At 42.7% G+C, this 23,827-nt stretch overlaps 1 protein-coding gene across 2 annotated transcripts; it reads left to right on the top strand.

The window, feature by feature from the left end:
• Positions 1-18,307: 18,307 nt before the first annotated feature.
• LOC127299736 (tubby-like F-box protein 14) lies at positions 18,308-23,222 on the top strand. 2 transcript variants are annotated; one of them, XM_051329773.2, is made up of 5 exons: positions 18,308-18,480; positions 20,121-20,589; positions 20,752-20,839; positions 21,930-22,062; positions 22,155-23,222. In XM_051329773.2, the coding sequence occupies exons 2-5, from the start codon at positions 20,242-20,244 to the stop codon at positions 22,906-22,908; spliced, it is 1,323 nt and encodes a 440-aa protein (XP_051185733.1). In that variant the 5' UTR covers positions 18,308-18,480; positions 20,121-20,241; the 3' UTR covers positions 22,909-23,222. The 2 variants fall into 2 exon arrangements, with proteins under 2 accessions (XP_051185733.1, XP_051185734.1); XM_051329774.1 differs by lacking the exon at positions 18,308-18,480 and adding an exon at positions 18,487-18,595.
• Positions 23,223-23,827: the final 605 nt, after the last annotated feature.

The raw sequence follows: 23,827 nt of genomic DNA, 5'->3' as shown, positions 1-23,827 counted from the left end.
ATGCCTTATTACTACCGTTGACAAAATTGTTTCTTGTTTTCAAAACCAAAGCTCTAGCACAAATATAGCAATCAATGCTTCCCTCTGCGAAGGGCCATTCTTTTACTTTTATGTTGAGTCAGTTTACCTATTTCTCTCCACCTCAAGAAGCAAACACTTGTGTGAACTGTGCATTGATTCCTGCATACTTGCATATTGCACTTGTTATATTACTTTATATTGACAACTATCTATGAGATATACATGTTATAAGTTGAAAGCAACCGCTGAAACTTAATCTTCCTTTGTGTTGCTTCAATACCTCTACTTTGAATTATTGCTTTATGAGTTAACTCTTATGCAAGACTTATTGATGCTTGTCTTGAAAGTGCTATTCATGAAAAGTCTTTGCTATATGATTCATTTGTTTACTCATTACATTACCATTGCTTTGATCGCTATATTCATTACATGTGCTTACAATAGTATGATCAAGGTTATGATGGCATGTCACTCCAGAAATTATCTTTGTTATCGTTTACCTACTCGGGACGAGCAGGAACTAAGCTTGGGGATGCTGATACGTCTCCGATGTATCGATAATTTCTTATGTTTCATGCCACATTATTGATGATATCTACATGTTTTATGCATACTTTATGTCATATTTATGCATTTTCCGGCACTAACCTATTAACGAGATGCCGAAGAGCCAATTGTTGTTTTCTGCTGTTTTTGGTTTCAGAAATCCTAGTAAGGAAATATTCTCGGAATTGGACGAAATCAACGCCCAGGGTCCTATTTTGCCACGAAGCTTCCAGAAGACCGAAGATGATACGAAGTGGGGCCACGAGGTGGCCAGACGCTAGGGCGGCGCGGCCCAAGCCCTGGCCGCGCCGGCCTGGCGTGTGGGGCCCTCGTGTGGCCCCCTGACCTATCTCCTCCGCCTACATATAGCCTTCGTCGCGAAACCCCCATTACCGAGAGCTACGATACGGAAAACCTTCCAGAGACGCCGCCGCCAATCCCATCTCGGGGGATTCAGGAGATCGCCTCCGGCACCCTGCCGGAGAGGGGAATCATCTCCCGGAGGACTCTTCACCGCCACGGTCACCTCCGGAGTGATGTGTGAGTAGTTCACCCATGGGCTATGGGTCCATAGCAGTAGCTAGATGGTCGTCTTCTCCTAATTATGCTTCATTATCGGGTCTTGTGAGCTGCCTAACATGATCAAGATCATCTATCTGTAATGCTATATGTTGTGTTTGTTGGGATCCGATGGATAGAGAATACTATGTTATGTTGATTATCAATTTATATCTATGTGTTGTTTATGATCTTGCATGCTCTTCGTTGTTAGTAGAGGCTCTGGCCAAGTTTTTGCTAGTAACTCCAAGAGGGAGTATTTATGCTCGATAGTGGGTTCATGCCTCCATTAAATCTGGGATAGTGACAGAAAGTTCTAAGGTTGTGGATGTGTTGTTGCCACTAGGGATAAAACATCGATGCTATGTCCGAGGATGTAGTTGTTGATTACATTACGCACCATACTTAATGCAATTGTCTGTTGTTTGCAACTTAATACTGGAAGGGGTTCGGATGATAACCTGAAGGTGGACTTTTTAGGCATAGATGCATGCTGGATAGCGGTCTATGTACTTTGTCGTAATGCCCAATTAAATCTCACTATACTCATCATATCATGTATGTGCATGGTCATGCCCTCTCTATTTGTCAATTGCCCAACTGTAATTTGTTCACCCAACATGCTTATTCTTATCGGAGAGACACCTCTAGTGAACTGTGGACCCCGGTCCATTCTTTTAATCGAATACAATCTACTGCAATACTTGTTCTACTGTTTTCTGCAAACAATCATCATCCACACTATACATCTAATCCTTTGTTACATCAAGCCGGTGAGATTGACAACCTCACTGTTACGTTGGGGCAAAGTACTTTGGTTGTGTTGTGGAGGTTCCACGTTGCCGCCGGAATGCCTGGTGTTGCGCCGCACTACACTCCGCTGCCATCAACCTTCGACGTGCTTCTTGGCTCCTACTGGTTCGATAAACCTTGGTTTCTTACTGAAGGAAAACTTACTGCTGTACGCATCACACCTTCCTCTTGGGGTTCCCAACGGACGCGTGTTAAACGGAAAAGACATACGTCAACTACGCGCATCAAGTAGATTTTCTGGCGCCGTTGCCGGGGAACGAAAAGCTACACAATAGAGATTTCCTCCCTCGTCAACCACGCGCCAGTCCTGGACAGCATCACCTGTTGAGAGCAACAGTTTATATCATGGCGTTTAAGCAAGATTTTAGCAATTGTATTCAATTTTTCTATCACAGCACTCATGACTTTACCCATTCTTGATTCTCTATAATTATTATATAATTCAATAAGATCCAACATGGTTATGCGTTCTTCCATAACAACAGTTTTTAATTTTTCGATTTTTCAAATTTTTATGGATTTTTGGGTATATGAGAAAAGTAAAACAAAACAAAAACAAACTAGACAAAAGTAAACTAAGCAAAATAATACTAAACAGAAATAAACTAAGCACAAAAACAAACTAGACAAAAGTAAACTAAGCAAAACAAAATAAAATAAAATAAAAACAGAGAGAGAGGTAGAGTGTACTCCCCAGGTGAACTTATGAGTAGAGCTATGCCTCCCCAGCAACGGCGCCAGAAAATACTTGATGCTGTCCTGGACTGGCGCGTGGTTGACGAGGGAGGAAATGGTGTAGCTTTCCTTTGTTCCCCGGCAACGGCGCCAGAAAATAGTCTTGATAACCCACAAGTATAGGGGATCGCAACAGTCTTCGAGGGAAGTAAAACCCAAATTTATTGATTCGACACAAGGGGTGGTAAAGAATACTTATAAGCCTTAACAACTGAGTTGTCAATTCAGCTGCACCTGGAAAAACACTAGTAACAGGGGTGATGTGAAAGCAGTAGTAATATGAGAGCAATAGTAACAGTAACACATCAGCAGTAGCAATAACACGGAGGCGATGGCACCAAAAAATAGTTGATACTACTTCCAATGACATATAGAACGAGTATATGATGATGAGAGATGGACCGGGGTTCCCAGCGATCTACACTAGTGGTAACTCTCCAATAACAAGTGACAAGTGTTGGGTGAACAAATTACAGTTGGGCAATTGATAGGATTGAAAGCATTAAGACAGAACATCAAGATTATTAATCATGTAGGCATGTTTTCCATATATAGTCATACGTGCTCGCAATGAGAAACTTGTACAACATCTTTTGTCCTACCAGCCGGTGGCAGCCGGGCCTCAAGGGAATCTACTGGCTATTAAGGTACTCCTTTTAATAGAGCACCGGAGCAAAGTATTAACACTTGTTGAAAACATGTGATCCTCATACCTACGCCTTCCCCTCCAGTTGTCCCAATTTCTGTCACTTTGGGGCCTTTGGTTCCGGACATAGACATGTGCATACAACTTGTAGATACAATCTAAGCAATAATTATAGAGCTTAAATCTAAGATCATGCCACTCGGGCCCTAGTGACAAGCATTAAGCATAACAAGATTGCAGCAACAATAACTTCACAAACTTTATAGATAGACTAATCACAATGTATCATCCATCGGATCCCAACAAACACAACACCGATTACATCAGATGGATCTCAATCATGTAAGGCAGCTCATGAGATCATTGTATTGAAGTACATGGGATAGAGAGTACCAACTAGCTACTGCTAGAACCCGTAGTCCATGGGGGAACTACTCACGGAGCATGATGGAGGCGGTGGCGTCGATGGAGATGGCTTCCGGGGGCACTTCCCCGTCTCGGCAGGGTGCCGGAACAGAGACTTCTGTCCCCCGAATTGGAGTTTCGCGATGGCGGCGGCACCCCTGGAGTCTTTCTGGAGTTTCGTCAATCGGTATCGAGTTTTTAGGTCGAAAGGGCTTATATAGGCGAAGAGACGGAGTCAGAGGGGTTACGGAGGCGCCACACAGTAGGCCGGCGCGCCACCCCTTTGGGCCGCGCCGCCCACACGTGTGGGGCCCCCAGGGCTCCCCTCTGGTCCACCTTTGACTTTCTGGAAGGTTCCGGGAAAAATAAGATGTTGGGTCTTTGTTTCGTCAAATTCCGAGAATATTGCCCGAATAGCATTTCTAGAACCAAAAACAACAGAAAACATGAACTGGCACTGTGGCATCTTGTTAATAGGTTAGTTCCGGAAAATGCATAAAAACATTATAAAGTGTGAGCAAAACATGTAGGTATTGTCATAAAACAAGCATGGAACATCAGAAATTATAGATACGTTGGAGACGTATCAGTCACCTCCAGAACAAAGAAACATATCCTTAGTTCTTTTCAAGTACTTCAGGATATTCTTGACCGCTGTCCAGTGTTCCATCCCTGGATCACTTTGATATCTCCTAGTCAAACTAACAGCATGTGCTATATCCGGTCTAGTACACAGCATGGCATACATGATAGAGCCTACTGCCGAGGCATAGGGGACCTGATTCATCCTTTCTCTTTCTTCTGCCGTAGCCGGATGATACGTCTCCGACGTATCGATAATTTCTTATGTTCCATGCCACATTATTGATGATACCTACATGTTTTATGCATACTTTATGTCATATTTATGCATTTTCCGGCACTAACCTATTAACGAGATGTCGAAGAGCTAGTTGCTGTTTTCTGCTGTTTTTGGTTTCAGAAATCCTAGTAAGGAAATATTCTCGGAATTGGACGAAATCAACGCCCAGGGTCCTATTTTGCCACGAAGCTTCCAGAAGACCGAAGGAGTCACGAAGTGGGGCCACGAGGTGGCCAGACAGTAGGGCGGCGCGGCCCAAGCCCTGGCCGCGCCAGCCTACTGTGTGGGCCCCCTGTCAGGCCCCCTGACCTATCTCCTCCGCCTACTTATAGCCTTCGTCGCGAAACCCCCAGTACCGAGAGCCACGATACGGAAAACCTTCTAGAGACGCCGCCAATCCCATCTCGGGGGATTCAGGAGATCGCCTCCGGCACCCTGCCGGGGAGGGGAATCATCTCCCGGAGGACTCTTCACCGCCATGGTCGCCTCCGGAGTGATGAGTGAGTAGTTCACCCCTGTACTATGGGTCCATAGCAGTAGCTAGATGGTCGTCTTCTCCTAATTATGCTTCATTGTCGGGTCTTGTGAGCTGCCTAACATGATCAAGATCATCTATCTGTAATGCTATATGTTGTGTTTGTTGGAATCCGATGGATAGAGAATACTATGTTATGTTGATTATCAATCTATTATCTATGTGTTGTTTATGATCTTGCATGCTCTCCGTTATTAGTAGAGGCTCTGGCCAAGTTTTTACTCTTAACTCCAAGAGGGAGTATTTATGCTCGATAGTGGGTTCATGCCTCCATTAAATGCAGGACGATGTGAGAAAGTTATAAGGTTGTGGATGTGCTATTGCCACTAGGGATAAAACATTGATGCTATGTCCGAGGATGTAGTTATTGATTACATTACGCACCATACTTACTGCAATTGTCTGTTGTTTGCAACTTAATATTGGAAGGGGTTCAGATGATAACCTGAAGGTGGACTTTTTAGGCATAGATGCATGCTGGATAGCGGTCTATGTACTTTGTCGTAATGTCCAATTAAATCTCACTATACTCATCATATCATGTATGTGCATGGTCATGCCCTCTCTATTTGTCAATTGCCCAACTGTAATTTGTTCACCCAACATGCTATTTATCTTATGGGAGAGACACCACTAGTGAACTGTGGACCCCGGTCCATTCTTTTAATCGAATACAATCTACTGCAATACTTGTTCTACTGTTTTCTGCAAACATCATCATCCACACTATACATCTAATCCTTTGTTACAGCAAGCCGGTGAGATTGACAACCTCACTGTTACGTTGGGGAAAAGTACCTTTGTTGTGTTGTGCAGGTTCCACGTTAGCGCCGGAATCCCTGGTGTTGCGCCGCACTACATCTCACCGCCATCAACCTTCCACGTGCTTCTTGGCTCCTACTGGTTCGATAAACCTTGGTTTCTTACTGAGGGAAAACTTGCCGCTGTACGCATCACACCTTCGTCTTGGGGTTCCCAACGGACGCGTGCTGTACGCATACCAAGCTCTTTTTCTGGCGCCGTTGCCGGGGAGATCAAGACACGCTGCAAGGGGAGTCTCCATAATCCAATCTCTTTACTTTGTTTTTGTCTTGCTTTATTTTATTTACTACTTTGTTTGCTGCACTATATCAAAAACACAAAAAAATTAGTTGCTAGTTTTACTTTATTTGCTATCTTGTTTGCTATATTAAAAAAACACAAAAAATTTAGTTACTTGCATTTTACTTTTGTTACCATGTCTAGCTCTGCACCTGTTACTTCTTCACCTAAAGAATTAGTCTTCACTTTTAAGCAAGGGGATGAGGAGAGTTTTAAAGATGCTTGGTCCAGAATTTTTACTTCTTATCGTAAAGCTGAACCTCAAATGACTCTAAGTTTGCTCCTTAGTAACTTTTATTTTGGTCTTATGATTCGCTATAGATATGCCTTGGATGCTGTAGTGGGAGGAGATTTCCTTCATTGCAATGGGGATCAAGCTTTTAATGCCATAAAGAAGTTGGTTGCATCACATGATTCAGCTAATAACTTTGATTCAGCCCTTATTAGCATTTATAATAGATTAAACACTCTTGAGACAAGTGCATCTCGCTTGAATGAAAATTATAGATATGTTCGTAACCGTCTTGATCAATTTTAGTGAACTCTGAACCTTCATTATGGGATCCTACTATTAAAATTGTTATCGGTAATCAAACTCTTCATGCCAATTGTGATATTATGTCTGAATTTTGCCTTATGCCTAAGAGTATTCATGAATCTTTGACACTTTGGGGATTCGTTGAAGGGGGAGAAGGAATAAATCTTATTGATAACTCTGTTATAACTCCTAAGGGAATAGCTGCGGGTGTGCATACAACCATTCTTGGAAGAACAATATCCATTGATTATCTTGTTATTGAATGTGTAGGAACAGGACAAATCACACTCGGAAGATCCCTGCTGAAACTATTGGGAGCAGTCATAGATATGGGAGAAGGCACCCTAAAATTCACCTCTACACCGGGGGATAGACATGTATTCCCTAAATCAAAGAGTAAGAAAAAGAACAAGAAAGGTAAGGGTAAAGCCCAAGGTAATGTTGATGCATCATCTCTTGATAATACTTGATACACACTTTCTGCGCCTAGCTGAAAGGCGTTAAAGAAAAGCGCTTATGGGAGACAACCCATGTTTTTACTACATTACTTTTATTTTATATTTGATTCTTGGAAGTTGTTACTACTGTAGCAACCTCTCCTTATCTTAGTTTGTTGCATAGTTGTGCCAAGTAAAGTCGTTGATAGTAAGGTTCATACTAGATTTGGATTACTGCGCAGAAACAGATTTCTTTGCTGTCACGAAATTGGGCAAAATTATCTGTAGGTAACTCAGAAAATTATGCCAATTTACGTGAGTGATCCTCAGATATGTACGCAACATTCATTCAATTTGAGAATTTTCATTTGAGCAAGTCTGCTGCCTCAATAAAATTCGTCTTTACGAACTGTTCTGTTTTGACAGATTCTGCCTTTTATTTCGCATTGCCTGTTTTGATATGCTTGATGGATTTTTCGATTCCATTAACTTTCAGTAGCTTTGTGCAATGTCCAGAAGTGTTAAGAATGATTATGTCACCTCTGAACATGTAAATTTTGATTGTGCACTAACCCTCTAATGAGTTGTTTTGAGTTTGATGTGGAGGAAGTTTTCATGGATCAAGAGAGGAGGATGATACAATATGATCAAGGAGAGTGAAAGATCTAAGCTTGGGGATGCCCCGGTGGTTCACCCCTGCATATTTCAAGAAGACTCAAGCGTCTGAGCTTGGGGATGCCTTCATCGACAACATTATCAGGTTCCTCTAGTGAAACTATATTTTTATTCTGTCACATCTTATGCACTTTGCTTGGAGCATCGGTTTGTTTTTGTTTTTTGTTTTGTTTGAATAAAATGGATCCTAGCATTCTTTGTGTGGGAGAGAGACACGCTCCACTGTTGCATATGGACAAATATGTCCTTAGGCTTTACTCATAGTATTCATGGCGAAGGTTGAATCTTCTTCGTTAAATTGTTATATGGTTGGAAACAAAAAATGCTACATGTAGTAATTGGTAAAATGTCTTGGATAATTTGATACTTGGCAATTGTTGTGCTCATGTTTAAGCTCTTGCATCATATGCTTTGCACCTATTAATGAAGAAATACATAGAGCATGCTAAAATTTGGTTTGCATAATTGGTCTCTCTAAAGTCTAGATAATTTCTAGTAAGGATTGAACAACAAGGAAGACGGTGTAGAGTCTTATAATATTTACAATATGTCTTTTATGTGAGTTTTGCTGCACCGGTTCATCCTTGTGTTTGTTTCAAATAACCTTGCTAGCCTAAACCTTGTATCGAGAGGGAATACTTCTCATGCATCCAAAATCCTTGAGCCAACCACTATGCCATTTGTGTCCACCATACCTACCTACTACATGGTATTTCTCCGCCATTCCAAAGTAAATTGCTTGAGTGCTACCTTTAAAATTTCCATTCTTCATCTTTACAATATATAGCTCATGGGACAAATAGCCTAAAACTATTGTGGTATTGAATATGTACTTATGCACTTTATCTCTTATTAAGTTGCTTGTTGTGCGATAACCATGTTCCTGGGGACGCCATCAACTACTCTTTGTTGAATATCATGTGAGTTGCTATGCATGTCCGTTTAGTCTGAAGTAAGGGCGATTTACCACTTCTTTAATGGTTAGAGCATGCATAATGTTAGAGAAGAACATTGGGCCGCTAACTAAAGCCATGAATCATGGTGGAAGTTTCAGTTTTGGACAAATATCCTCAATCTCATATGAGAACATTAATTGTTGCTAAATGCTTATGCATTAAAGAGGAGTCCATTATCTGTTGTCTATGTTGTCCCGGTATGGATGTCTAAGTTGAGAATAATCAAAAGCGAGAAATCCAATGCGAGCTTTCTCCTTAGACCTTTGTACAGGCGGCATAGAGGTACCCCTTTGTGACACTTGGTTAAAACATATGTATTGCGATGATAATCCCGGTAATCCGAGCTAATTAGGACAAGGTGCGGGCACTATTAGTATACTATGCATGAGGCTTGCAACTTGTAAGATATAATTTACATGATACATATGCTTTATTACTACCATTGACAAAATTGTTTCTTGTTTTCAAAACCAAAGCTCTAGCACAAATATAGCAATCAATGCTTCCCTCTGCGAAGGGCCTTTCTTTTACTTTTATGTTGAGTCAGTTCACCTATTTCTCTCCACCTCAAGAAGCAAACACTTGTGTGAACTGTGCATTGATTCCTACATACTTGCATATTGCACTTGTTATATTACTTTACATTGACAATATCCATGAGATATACATGTTATAAGTTGAAAGCAACCGCTGAAACTTCATCTTCCTTTGTGTTGCTTCAATACCTCTACTTTGATTTATTGCTTTATGAGTTAACTCTTATGCAAGACTTATTGATGCTTGTCTTGAAAGTACTATTCATGAAAAGTCTTTGCTACATGTTCATTTGTTTACTCATGTCATTACCATTGTTTTGATCGCTGCATTCATTACATATGCTTACAATAGTATGATCGAGGTTATGATGGCATGTCACTCCAGAAATTATCTTTGTTATCGTTTACCTGCTCGGGACGAGCAGAAACTAAGCTTGGGGATGCTGATACGTCTCCGACGTATCGATAATTTCTTATGTTCCATGCCACATTATTGATGATATCTACATGTTTTATGCATACTTTATGTCATATTTATGCATTTTCCGGCACTAACCTATTAACGAGATGCCGAAGAGCCGATTCTTGTTTTTACTGCTTGTTTTTGGTTTCAGAAATCCTAGTAAGGAAATATTCTCAGAATTGGACGAAATCAACGCCCAGGGTCCTATTTTGCCACGAAGCTTCCAGAAGACCGAAGGAGTCACGAAGTGGGGCCACGAGGTGGCCAGACAGTAGGGCGGCGCGGCCCAAGCCCTGGCCGCGCCAGCCTACTGTGTGGGCCCCTTGTCAGGCCCCCTGACCTATCTCCTCCGCCTACTTATAGCCTTCATCGCGAAACCCCCAGTACCGAGAGCCACGATACGGAAAACCTTCCAGAGACGCCGCCGCCGCCAATCCCATCTCGGGGGATTAGGAGATCGCCTCCGGCACCCTGCCGGAGAGGGGAGTCATCTCCCGGAGGACTCTTCACCGCCATGGTCGCCTCCGGAGTGATGAGTGAGTAGTTCACCCCTAGACTATGGGTCCATAGCAGTAGCTAGATGGTCGTCTTCTCCTAATTATGCTTCATTGTCGGGTCTTGTGAGCTGCCTAACATGATCAAGATCATCTATCTGTAATGCTATATGTTGTGTTTGTTGGGATCCGATGGATAGAGAATACTATGTTATGTTGATTATCAATCTATTATCTATGTGTTGTTTATGATCTTGCATGCTCTCCGTTATTAGTAGAGGCTCTGGCCAAGTTTTTACCCTTAACTCCAAGAGGGAGTATTTATGCTCGATAGTGGGTTCATGCCTCCATTAAATCTGGGACAGTGACATAAAGTTCTAAGGTTGTGGATGTGCTGTTGCCACTAGGGATAAAACATTGATGCTATGTCCGAGGATGTAGTTATTGATTACATTACGCACCATACTTAATGCAATTGTCTGTTGTTTGCAACTTAATACTGGAAGGGGTTCGGATGATAACCTGAAGGTGGACTTTTAGGCATAGATGCATGCTGGATAGCGGTCTATGTACTTTGTCGTAATGCCCAATTAAATCTCACTATACTCATCATATCATGTATGTGCATGGTCATGCCCTCTCTATTTGTCAATTGCCCAACTGTAATTTGTTCACCCAACATGCTATTTATCTTATGGGAGAGACACCACTAGTGAACTGTGGACCCCGGTCCATTCTTTTAATAGAATACAATCTACTGCAATACTTGTTCTACTGTTTTCTGCAAACATCATCATCCACACTATACATCTAATCCTTTGTTACAGCAAGCCGGTGAGATTGACAACCTCACTGTTACGTTGGGGAAAAGTATTTTGGTTGTGTTGTGTAGGTTCCACGTTGGCGCCGGAATCCCTGGTGTTGCGCCGCACTACATCTCGCCGCCATCAACCTTCGACGTGCTTCTTGGCTCCTACTGGTTCGATAAACCTTGGTTTCTTACTGAGGGAAAACTTGCCGCTGTACGCATCACACCTTCCTCTTGGGGTTCCCAACGGACGCGTGCTGTACGCGTATCACCGGACCTTGAGTTTTACTCAAGACCTTACCTGGCAACATAGGTAAGAACCCTTTCTTACTTTCGTCCATTCTAAACTTCTTTAGAATCTTGTCCAGGTATGTACTCTGTGAAAGCCCTATTAGGCGTCTTGATCTATCTCTATAAATCTTGATGCCTAAAATGTATGATGCTTCACCAAGGTCTTTCATTGAAAAACACTTATTCAAATAACCTTTTACACTGTTTAATAGTTCTATATCATTCCCAATCAATAATATGTCATCTACATATAATATCAGGAATGCTACAGAGCTCCCACTCACTTTCTTGTAAATACAGGCCTCTCCATGACACTGTATAAACCCGAAGTCTTTGATCACCTTATCAAAGCGTCAGTTCCAACTTCTGGATGCTTGCTTCAGTCCATAAATTGAACGCTGAAGTTTGCACACCTTGTTAGCATTTTTAGGATCGACAAAACCTTTGGGTTGTACCATATACAACTCTTCCTCAATGTCTCCATTAAGGAACGCCCTTTTGACATCCATCTGCCAAATCTCATAATCGAAAAATGCAGCTATTGCTAACAAAATCCTCACAGACTTTAGCTTCGCTACAGGTGAGAAAGTCTCATCGTAGTCAACACCTTGAATTTGTCGGAAACCCTTTGCGACAAGTCGAGCTTTATAGACAGTAATATTACCATCAGCATCTGTTTTTTTTTTGAAGATCCATTTATTCTCGACAGCCTTGCGGCTTTCAGGTAAGTCTACCAAAGTCCACACTTTGTTATCATACATGGATCCCATTTCAGATTTCATGGCTTCTTGCCATTTGTTGGAATCTGGGCTCATCATCGCTTCTTCATACGTCGCAGGATCTTCATCATTGTTGTCCACAATCATGACATTTAGACAAGGATCAAACCAATCAGGAGTGGTACGTTCCCTTGTCGATCTGCGAGGTTCAGTAGCTATCTCGTTTGAAGTTTCATGATCATTATCATTAGCTTCCTCTGTCACCGGTGCAGGCGGCATAGGAACATCTTCCGGTACTGCGCTACTCTGATCAACGAGAGAAGGTTCAGTAACCTCATCGAGTTCTACTTTTCTTCCAGTCACTTCTTTAGTGAGAAATTCTTTCTCAAGAAAGGTTTCGTTCTTAGCAAAAAAGATTTTGCCTTCGGATCTGTGATAGAAAGTATACCCTATAGTTTCCTTAGGGTATCCTATGAAGACGCATTTCTCCGCTTTGGGTTCTAGCTTGTCCGGTTGTAACTTTTTTACATAGGCTTCGCAACCCCAAACTTTAAGGAACGACAGCTTAGGTTTCTTATTAAATTATAATTCATACGGTGTCATTTCAACGGATTTAGATGGTGCCCTATTTAAAGTGAATGCAACTGTCTCTAATGCATAACTCCAAAATGATAACGGCAAATCAGTAAGAGACATCATAGAACGAACCATATCTAAGAGAGTTCGATTACGATGTTCGGACACACCATTTCATTGTGGTGTTCCCGGCGGTGTCAATTGTGAAAGTATTCCGCATTTCTTTAAATGCATGCTAAACTCATAACTCAGATATTCGCCTCCGCGATCAGATTGCGGAAATTTAATCTTTTTGTTATGTTGATTTTCTACTTCACTTTGGAATTCCTTAAACTTCTCGAAAGTTTCGGATTTATGTTTCATGAAATAGATATACCCATATCTACACAGATCATCTGTGAAGGTTAGAACATAACGATAACCACCGCGCGAGGCTACACTCATTGGTCCACACACATCGGTATGTATGATTTCCAATAAGTCTGTAGCTCGCTCCATAATACCAGAGAATGGAGTCTTAGTCATTTTTCCCATTAGACATGCTTCGCATCTATCAAGTGACTCAAAGTCAAGTGATTCTAGTAATCCATCGGAATGGAGTTTCTTCATCCGTTTCACTCCAATATTACCAAGACGACAGTGCCACATATAAGTAGAATTATCATTCAATTTAATTCGCTTAGCTTCAATGTTATGAACATGTGTATCACTACTATCGAGACTTAATAGAAATAAACCATTCTTCTCAGGCGCGTGACCATAAAAGATATTATTCATAAAAATAAAACAACCATTATTCTCAGACTTGAATGAATAACCGTCTTGCATTAAACAAGATCCAGATATAATGTTCATGCTCAACGCAGGCACTAAATAACAATTATTGAGGTTTAAAACTAATCCTGAAGGTAGATGTAGAGGGAGCGTGCCGACAGCGGTCACATCGATCTTGGATCCATTTCCAACGCGCATCGTCACTTCATCCCTTGATAGGTTTCGTCTATTCCGTAGTTCCTATTTCGAGTTACAAATATGAGCAACCGAACCAGTATCAAATACCCAGGCACTAGAACGAGAACCAGTAAGATAAGCATCTATAACATGTATATCAGATATACCTTTCTTCTTCTTGACAAGGCCGCTTTTCAGATCAGCCAAATACTTGGAGCAATTACGCTTCCAGTGTCCCTTCTCCTTGCAGTAATAGCACTCAGCATCAGGCTTGGGGCCAGTCTTAGGCTTCACAGGAGGCGCGACAACTTTCTTACCGCCCTTCTTGAATTTTCCCTTAGACTTGCCCTGTTTCTTGAAACTGGTGGTCTTGTTGACCATCAACACTTGGTGCTCTTTCTTTATCTCAATCTCAGCAGATTTCAGCATGGCGAAAAGTTCAGGTAACTCTTTGTTCATGTTCTGCATATTGTAGTTCATCACAAAGTTCTTGTTCATGACTATAGGGCAGTGATTGAAGGACACGATTAATCCCCAGTCTGTTAGGAATCACTATTCCCAATTCACTGAGTTTCTTCGCATGCCCAGTCATGATGAGCATGTGCTCACTAACGGAGCTGCCCTCTTCCATCATGCAACTGAAGAAGTGTTTCGATGCTTCATAGCATTCCACGGCCGCATGAGTTTCAAAGATAGCTTTCAGCTCATTGACTAACTCATGAGGATCGTGGTGCTCAAAACGTTTTTGAAGATCGGCTTCTAGACTGCATAGGATGGCACACTGAACTTGAGAGTACCGAGTTTTCTGAGTCTCGTAAACATTCTTTACGTCATCGGTTTCAGTTTCTGTAGGAGGGTCACCTAGCGGTGCTTCGAGCACATATTGCAGGTTTCCACCAGCGAGGAAAATCCTCACATGACGGAACCAGTCGGTGAAGTTGCTACCATTGCTCTTAAACTTTTCGTTCTCTAGGAACTGGTTAAAATTGATTGATGGGGACGCCATAATCTACAACATATATTTGCAATAGTTTAGACTAAGTTTATGATAAATTGAGTTCAAATTTTAATTCAACAAAATTAAAAATCTAGGTGAACTCCCACTCAAAACAATATCCCTCGAATTGTCTTAGTGATCACACGAACCAAATCCACCACACCAAGTCCGATCATCACGAGACAAGATGTAACTTCAATGGCGAACACTCAAAGTGTTCATCATATCAATCATAAGATTCATGCTCTACCTTTCGGTATCCCGTGTTCCGAGACCATGTTTGTACATGCTAGGCTCGTCAAGGCAACCTTAGTATCCGCGTGTGCAAACTGGCTTGCACCAGTTGTATGCACATGTTGAATCTATCATACCCGATCATCACGTGATGCTTCGAAACGACAAGTCTTGGCAACGGTGCTACTAAGGATGAACACTTTATTATCTTGATATTTTAGTGAGAGGGATCATCTTATAATGCTACCGTCGCGATCTAAGCAAAATAAGATGCATAAAAGGATTAACATCACATGCAATTCATATGTGATATGTTATGGCCCCATTGTCTTTGCACCTTTGATCTTCATCTCCAAAGCACGAACATGATCTCCATCATCAACGGGCATGATCTCCATCATCGTCGGCGTAGCGTCAAGGTCAATGGCGCCGTCTTCATGATTGTTCTCCCATGTAGCAACTATTACAACTTCTTTGAAATACTACTCAACATGAAATTTAAAGACAACCATAAGGCTCCTGCCGGTTGCCACAATACAATAATGATCATCTCATACATATTCATCATCACATTATGGCCATATCACATCACCAAACCCTGCAAAAACAAGTTAGACGTCTCTAATTTGGTTTGCATATTTTACGTGGTTTAGGGTTTTCGAGTAAGATCTAATCTACCTACGAACATGAACCACAACGGTGATACTAGTGTTGCCAATAGAAGAGTAAATTGAACCTTCACTATAGTAGGAGAGACAGACACCCGCAAATCCACTTATGCAATACAAGTTGCATGTCGAGCGTGGAGCAAATCTCATGAACGCGGTCATGTAAAGTTAGCCCGAGCCGCTTCATCCCACTATGCCACAAAGATGCAAATACTCAAACTAAAGACAACAAAGCATCAACGCCCACAAAACAATTGTGTTCTACTCGTGCAACCAATCTATGCATAGACACGGCTCTGATACCACTGTAGGGATTCGTAGCATAGAAAACAAAAAATTCCTACCGCGAGAACGCAATCCAAGCCAAGATGCAATCTAGAAGATGGTAGCAACGAGGGGATGAACGAGACTAAACCTTGAAGATTTCCAAAGCCTACGAGATTAGATCTCGTTGTTGCAGAAGATGATCACCTGCCGCTTTCAAAAGCGCGTAGAAGATCTCGACGGTGGCACAATCGGGCAGCACCTCCGTACTCGGTCACACGTTCGGTGTTGATGAAGACGACGTCCTTCTCCCCGTTCCAGCGGGCAGCGGAAGTAGTAGATCCTCCTTGGAATCCCGGCAGCACGACGGCGTGGTGGCGGTGTCGATGGAGATCTCCGGCGGAGCTTCGCTAAGCGTATGCGGGAGAGGTGGTGGAGGAGAGGCGGCTAGGGTTTGGGAGAGGGGGGCGCCGGCCACTATAGGGGTGCGGCCAACTAGGGCTTGGTGTGGCCGGCCCCCTCCCCTTGTCCCTCTTTTTATAGGTGGAACCCCCAAGAGTTGGTCTACAAGTCTTCGAATAAGACCCCAAACCAAAACCTTCCATGTGTAGGGAAACCTACCCAAGGTGGGATTCCCACTCAAGGTGGGATTCCCACCTTTCCTTGGAGGGGGGTGGCCGGCCACCTTGGTGGAGTCCACCTGAGACTCCACCCCCTTATGGGTTGGCCGGCCAAGCTTGGTGGAGTCCCTCCGGGACTCCGCCTTCCATAGTGATTTCTTCCGGACTTCTCTAGAACCTTCTAGAACCTTCCATAAATGCACCGGATCATTTTCAAACTTATAAAATGACTTCCTATATATGAATCTTATTCTCCGGACCATTTCGGAACTCCTCGTGATGTCCTGGATCCTATCCGAGACTCCGAACAAAACTTCGAACTCCATTCCATATTCCATATCTACTTAAACGACATCAAACCTTAAGTGTGTCACCCTACGGTTCGCGAACTATGCGGACATGGTTGAGACCTCTCTCCGACCAATAACCAATAGCGGGATCTGGAGATCCATAATGGCTCCCACATATTCAACGATGACTTAGTGATCGAATGAACCATTCACATACGATACCGATTCCGTTTGTCACGCGATATTTTACTTGTCCGAGGTTTGATCATCGGTATCTCTATACCTTGTTCAACCTCATCTCCTGACAAGTACTCTTTACTCGTACAGTGGTATGTGGTCTCTTATGAACCATTCATATGCTTGCAAGCTAATTAGACGACATTCCACCGAGAGGGCCCAGAGTATATCTATCCGTCATCGGGATGGACAAATCCTACTGTTGATCCATATGCCTCAACTCATACTTTCCGGATACTTAATCCCACCTTTATAACCACCCATTTACGCAGTGGCATTTGATGTAATCAAAATACCCTTCCGGTATAAGTGATTTACATGATCTCATGGTCGAAAGGACTAGATAACTATGTATCGAACGCTTATAGCAAATAACTTAATGACGTGATCTTATGCTACGCTTAATTGGTTGTGTCCATTACATTATTCACATAATGACATAACCTTGTTATTAATAACATCCAATGTTCATGATCATGAAACTATGATTATCTATTAACAACAAGCTAGTTATACAAGAGGCTTACTAGGGACTCCTTGTTGTTTACATAACACACATGTATCAATGTTTCGGTTAATACAATTATAACATGGTATATAAACATTTATCATAAACACAAAGATATATAATAACTACTTTATTATTGCCTCTTGGGCATATCTCCAACAGGCAGAGGTAGACATTAATGTAGAAAGGTGGGTGTCCGAAAAAAAAGCCATTGGTAAGACATATCTGTGAGAAAATAGCATTACACCAAACCGAAAAACCAGATCTGAACCCAGCTCATATTCTCCTGATTGAATAAATAAAATAAAAAAATAGCAAAAAAATTCAAAAAATATGTAATTTTTGTACAATGAACAAGAACAAGTGTTCAAACTGCGCGCAAAAAATCTCCGAGAAAATACATGCGTAGTGGTCTGTACAAAAAAGACAAAATGCAGATGCGGTGTTGTTTTGAACATCTAGATTTGTTGCTGACATCACTCCGATTTGTATTTTTTGCACAGACCACTACGTATGTATTTTCACATAGATTTTTGGTGTGCTGTTAGAACATTTGTTCATGTTCGTTGCGCAAAAAACTCAGATTTTTTAAAGCCTGTTTTCTATTTTTTAAATTTTTATACTCAATCAAGAGCATACGAGCTCGGGTTCAGAAACACCTCTCCCCAAACCAAACCTCGCTTTGAATAGTGTTAGGTGCACATCTAGTCACACTCACGAGTCTCAATTTGGAAATTTTAAAATGGTGAATTTAAAAATATGTACGTAGTACCAATTTTTGTATGTTGTTGTGGATGAGTTTGCCTATGTTTGAGCGGGCACGTGAGGTCGCGTGCCCCCTGCACTCGCCACCACCACCACTTGTTCTTTCCTTGTCCGCCTCCCCTCCCTCCATTCCCCTCCTCCGATCCGAATGGAGCCTCCGCAATCCGCTCCCGCCGGCCTCCCCTAGCCGCGGCCCGCCCCTGCTCCCCTGCGCGCTTCGCTTCGGTTCAGGTGCGTGCCTCCCGGATCCGCGCCTCTCTCCACCGCGTCTGGGCGATGATTCTCGGGATCTCCGCGTCGCTGGGTCAGCCAGAGGCGGGAACGAGGGGGATTTAGCTTCAATCAGGTGCTCTAGGCTCGTTTCTAGCTTGTATTTGTTGTTAATGCGGCGGATTTTAGCTGTATTTTTGGGCTTGAAATTCGTGGGATTCGGGTGTCTTTCCTTCCTGATTGACCCGGGGGTGGGCGAACCTCTTTTGGATTGGGTAATGTAAAAATGCGACCGGTACCCATTGTTTCTGGATGTAATCCTCTCTTATTTTTTTTCATTGTGTAATTGGATTGTGCCCCTCTGTTTCATGACTGCCTACCTCGCGGATTATTTTGTAGTTTCATGTGTTGCGACTTGCTAACCTGATTAATTACAATTTCATCAATTCTAGGCTGATGAGATTAGGAATGTTATTAGGTAGTCGGCTGCCAATGCCCGGAAATGCGTCTTCTAAGGGCGGTGCGTTTAAAATGCATCTCTAATGGCACTGAGGGAGATCTTAGAAATTCATGTCTAATACTATTTAGCCAAGCAATATGCCCGAATTTTGGTTATGTGCGTAGTGTTGTGAGAAGGTTCTCCACCACTTGATGTAGGCATTGGAGGTGTGGGAGAGTAAAGGTATGCTAATAGACTTTACGGGACATCAATAAAAGAAATCGATATGGGAATACATTTGACTATTTGTTAGGCAATAAAAATAAATTGTACATCTTAGTAGGGATCCCAGATTACCTTGCCGTTAACTGATTGTGTTGCTTTCTATTTTCCTAAGCACATCATCCAAACACCTACAAAATCCAAGGCTCCAATGAAGGCCTTGATGCACATGCTCTCAAGAGTAGCTACTAAAGCCTAACCACAATTATTGCATTTTCTGATACTTCACCGATACATGTCGGGCATGTATCGTTGTTGTGTAGTTTGAATGTTATTGTATTGAGATTGCTAGAAGTTAGAGTGAGGAAATGTGTATTAGGAAGTAACTTAGCTCATGATTTAGTGATTAGTAATGACGTGGCAAGCTCAGTAGATCTGGAATTGTGGGCATTCCCCTTGATCCCTACCATTGTTGTGAATTCATATTGGAAATGGAAAAAAAAGAGTGACTTGATTTTCATCTCACTTTCAAACAACAGATAGTGTTCGATTGATTAGTGTACCGCTTAATTTTTTGTGCGTGGCAAAAGCCAGACAAATTAAAAGGGGAGTTCATTTTGTAGAAAAAAAAGGTTATTATGCCTTGGGGAAGTTCTGTCATATTGTTCGTACCTTTTGCTTCTTGCCACGCATCAGGGTGGAATGGTATAAAAGTTAGATGACATAATTCGTCCAATTATTATGTTCATAATGATGGATTGGTATATAGTATGTAAGCCCAAAAAGGGGAAGTGTGACTTTTTCTTCCCTCTTCCAAGCGGCATATTGTACTAACTGCTTTCAGAAATGATATAGCACGCTTCATTATTTAGGAAGGTATTTCTGGGAGATCTGTTTTTCAGTTTGTTGGGGTAATGGAAGTAGGCAACCAGGATAAATATATTCTTTTCTGAGAAGAACTTTCACAGGCTAACACCAGCTAAATAATTTTCTTGTGCAGCCTCTTCATGTTCAGCTTATGTTGACAGTACTTGGGAGTTGTGATGTTGTTACTGCAAACATAGGAGGAAGTTTTGGCGTTTCAGCACAATTGCGTTTACTCCTGTTGGCTTTCAGAGTAGATGTCGTTCCGTAGCATTGTGCGCGATGTAAAGGATGGCTTTGGGAGCTTATCTCGAAGAGGGTTTGAGGTGAGGCTTCTTGGCCATCGCAGAGGGAAATCTCATAGTGCTGTCCACGAGTTGCATGATCCTGCCCCGGTGATCCAGAGCAGTTGCTGGGCTAACTTGCCTCCAGAATTGCTTCGTGATGTGATTGAGAGGTTGGAGGCCAGTGAGGCTGCATGGCCTTCCAGGAAGCATGTAGTCGCTTGTGCAGGTGTCTGTCGAACCTGGAGAGAGATGTGTAAAGAGATTGTTAAGAACCCAGAGTTCTGTGGAAAATTTACCTTTCCTGTTTCCCTAAAGCAGGTGATGATGCCCCTCTTAGTCTTTTTGGCTTCTTTTTCATTTTTAACAATTATTTTAGACTATACTTAAGATGATTTTATCTTATAGTGCTCTGTGAAATAAACAACAGAGTAGAAGCATATTCATCTATTCACTAATATGCTTTTATTGGTCGCTCTTCAGCCTGGGCCCCGAGATGGAACCATCCAGTGCTATATTAAAAGGGATAAATCTACCCAAACTTACTACCTGTATCTGTGTCTTAGCTCAGGTAAGCCTGTTCCAAGTATTTTGTTTCCTTGTGTTTACTGCAATTCTGGTCACTACATCTTAGCAGCCATCAATTTCTCTGACAAGTATATATATATGAGTTATGTTGAAAAGAATGCAAGATCAACAACCATGTTTTTTATAAAAAATAAAAAATAAAGTGGGGTGCAGTTGCCACATTGTAATTAATCATGCATAAAATTACTTCAGTTACTCAATATACCATAGTGATTGTTGTGTACCATTATGTTCTGTGTTAGTTTAATGTTGTATCATGAAACTATTGTGCTCCAATGGTGCCGGTCATTTATGCCTAATGTAGTCTCATTTTTTGCTCCTTACTCCCTCCATCCAGGAATAATTGTGCATTTAGCTTTAGTCCTAAGTCAAACTCTTTAAAGTGTGACCAAATTCATAGTAAAAAGTACAAACACGTATAGCACCAAATTAATATCGCTAGATCCATCTTGAAATTTAATTTCATAGTTCCATGCCATACATACTGCTACCTTTTTTCTATAAAGTCGGTGAAGCTTAAAATAGTTTGACTTAGGACAAAAGCTAAACGTGCACTATTTCTAGACGGAGGGATTATTTTCTTTGTATACATGGCTGGTACATCCTTGGTTCTTTATCTCACAAATCTAGAGGACCAGCTCCTCTGTAGTATTGTTGTAGAGAAGTATGCGCTCAGTTTGCTTTAAAAGATACCATGCAGAATCCAGTATGAATGACAGTTGCTGTTGGTTGACTAACATCGCTAAACGAATGTCATTCATCTGGAGCCAAACATTTCTCTTCATGAAGCCAGCTCTGTAAAAGTGAATTTGCTAGAACTGAGTGCACTACATCATCTGCATCAGCTTGGCTGGTATTCCAGCACTTACAATAACTAGTGCTGACATGCTTCTTCCAGTTTTCAACTATTTATCTGTTGTCAGTTCATCCCTTAGCAAGATCACATATTCCTCATGCTAGTGTACTTGTTAGTATCCATTACTGTCAGCTGCTTTTTAAGAAGCCCTAACACAACTTTTTAGTATTCATTTATATCAGCTGCTATTTAACATGCCATAATTCATTTTATACAGCTGTGATCGCTGAAGGTGGCAAGTTTCTTCTATTGGCGAAAAGATACTCCCGTCCAACCTGTACAGAATATACAATATTTATGAATGCTGACAATACATCTAGGTCAAGCAACATGTATATTGGAAAATTGAGGTACTAACTAAAATAATGGCAACTTACTTTGAACATCATGTTCTTTTTGGTCTGATCATGCCACTAATATCTTCACCACGTTGGACTTTTAGGTCAAATCTCCTCGGCACAAAGTTTGTAATATATGATACCCAGCCTCCATGCAATATACCCAATGTTCAGCAGTCAGGGAAAACAAGCCGTAGGTTCTACTCTAGGAAGGTGTCGCCGAAGGCTCCATCCAGCACCTACAGTATAGCACAGGTTTCATATGAGCTGAACGTTTTGGGGACTCGGGGCCCACGACGGATGAACTGCGTGATGCACTCCATACCTGCCTCGTCCATTGAGGCTGGTGGCAGTGTTCCATCCCAACCGGACAGTGTCCTTGCTCGCTCCGTTGATGAGTCATTTGGCAGCATCTCCTTCTTGAAGTCATCAATAAGGGACCGGTCCATTCGGTTCAGCAGCACCCGATTCTCTGACATCTCAATAGGCAGCTCCAGGAACGGGGCCCAGTCATTGGGTGACAACGAAGAGTCCAAGGATTTGCCATTGATTCTCCGCAACAAGGCCCCACGATGGCACGAGCAGCTGCAGTGCTGGTGTCTCAACTTCAAGGGCAGGGTGACGGTCGCGTCCGTCAAGAATTTCCAGCTTGTTGCTGCGACGCAGCCTTCTTCTGCTGGAGCCCCGACCCCGTCGCAACCTGCCCCGGCACAGCCATCCGAGCATGACAAGGTGATACTGCAGTTTGGGAAGGTCGCGAAGGACATGTTCACCATGGACTACCGCTACCCGCTCTCAGCCTTCCAGGCGTTCGCGATCTGCCTGAGCAGCTTCGACACCAAGCTGGCCTGCGAATGAGAGATCGCCGGTGCCGCAGCATGGCCCGTCGATTTTGTAATAGACTGGTGCCCCCCTATCTGGGGCCACCTCAGCGTTGTCTGTTGTTGATGCCTTATTAACGTGTAGCTGTCACTAGAAAAGCCGCGGATTAGCCGGTTTCTCCTGATTTTTTTTAGCTGCTGCCACCGATGTTGCGCTGTTGTATCCCTGTTTGTTTTCCTTTTTGCAGCTTGCTTTTCTAGCATCTTTTGCCTTCCTGTAATAACTAGCAAACTTAATTCGGTTGTTGATACTTTGCACTGTGTTAACTGAGAAGAGTTGTCACATATTCATCGGCGGCTAAGGTTCAGATCTTTTTCCTGCCTCTCGTGGTGACCTATGGTTTTTTTTTAATAAAAAAATGCCTTGCTCTGACTAAATGTTTGATGATGAAGAATGCTACATGAGGGGAAGGAGACTCTGCCTGATCGCCAATTTGATTTCAGTAACAAACGGCAAGGTTGTTAGCCCTCAGGGCATCTCCAACCGGGCGACCCATCCCGCGTCCGGATGGGTCGAAACGGACAAAAACCCGGCCCAACGCGGGGACGCACCGCAAAAGCGGACGGCCGCGGCGTCCGGAACAACGCAAACCCGGCCCAAATCTGGGCTAGGTTTGCGTGGCCGCGGATGGCACGCGCCGTCCGCTCGCGTCCGCGCGCTGGTCGCCTCGTCTCCCTTGGGCCCACCCGTCGGTGACCAGGGGAGTCTATTAAATGGGGACTGGAGGGTATCTGGCCCTCCACTCCAGTCCCCACTCCACTCCCGCAGCGAAACCGCCGCCATGGCCCCGAAGCGGGTTTTCGCCGGAGCCAACGACGACGAGGCGAGCAGCAGCCGGCGTCGTCCGCCCTGCGACCATCGTGCGGAAACCGAGGCGGCCTCCACATCGGAGAGG

The sequence above is a fragment of the Lolium perenne genome, chromosome 5 (genome assembly GCF_019359855.2).
Source record: "Lolium perenne isolate Kyuss_39 chromosome 5, Kyuss_2.0, whole genome shotgun sequence".
Lineage (NCBI taxonomy): Eukaryota > Viridiplantae > Streptophyta > Magnoliopsida > Poales > Poaceae > Lolium > Lolium perenne.
Note: the sequence above shows the minus strand (reverse complement) of the source record. Positions and strands in the feature narration are given on the sequence as shown.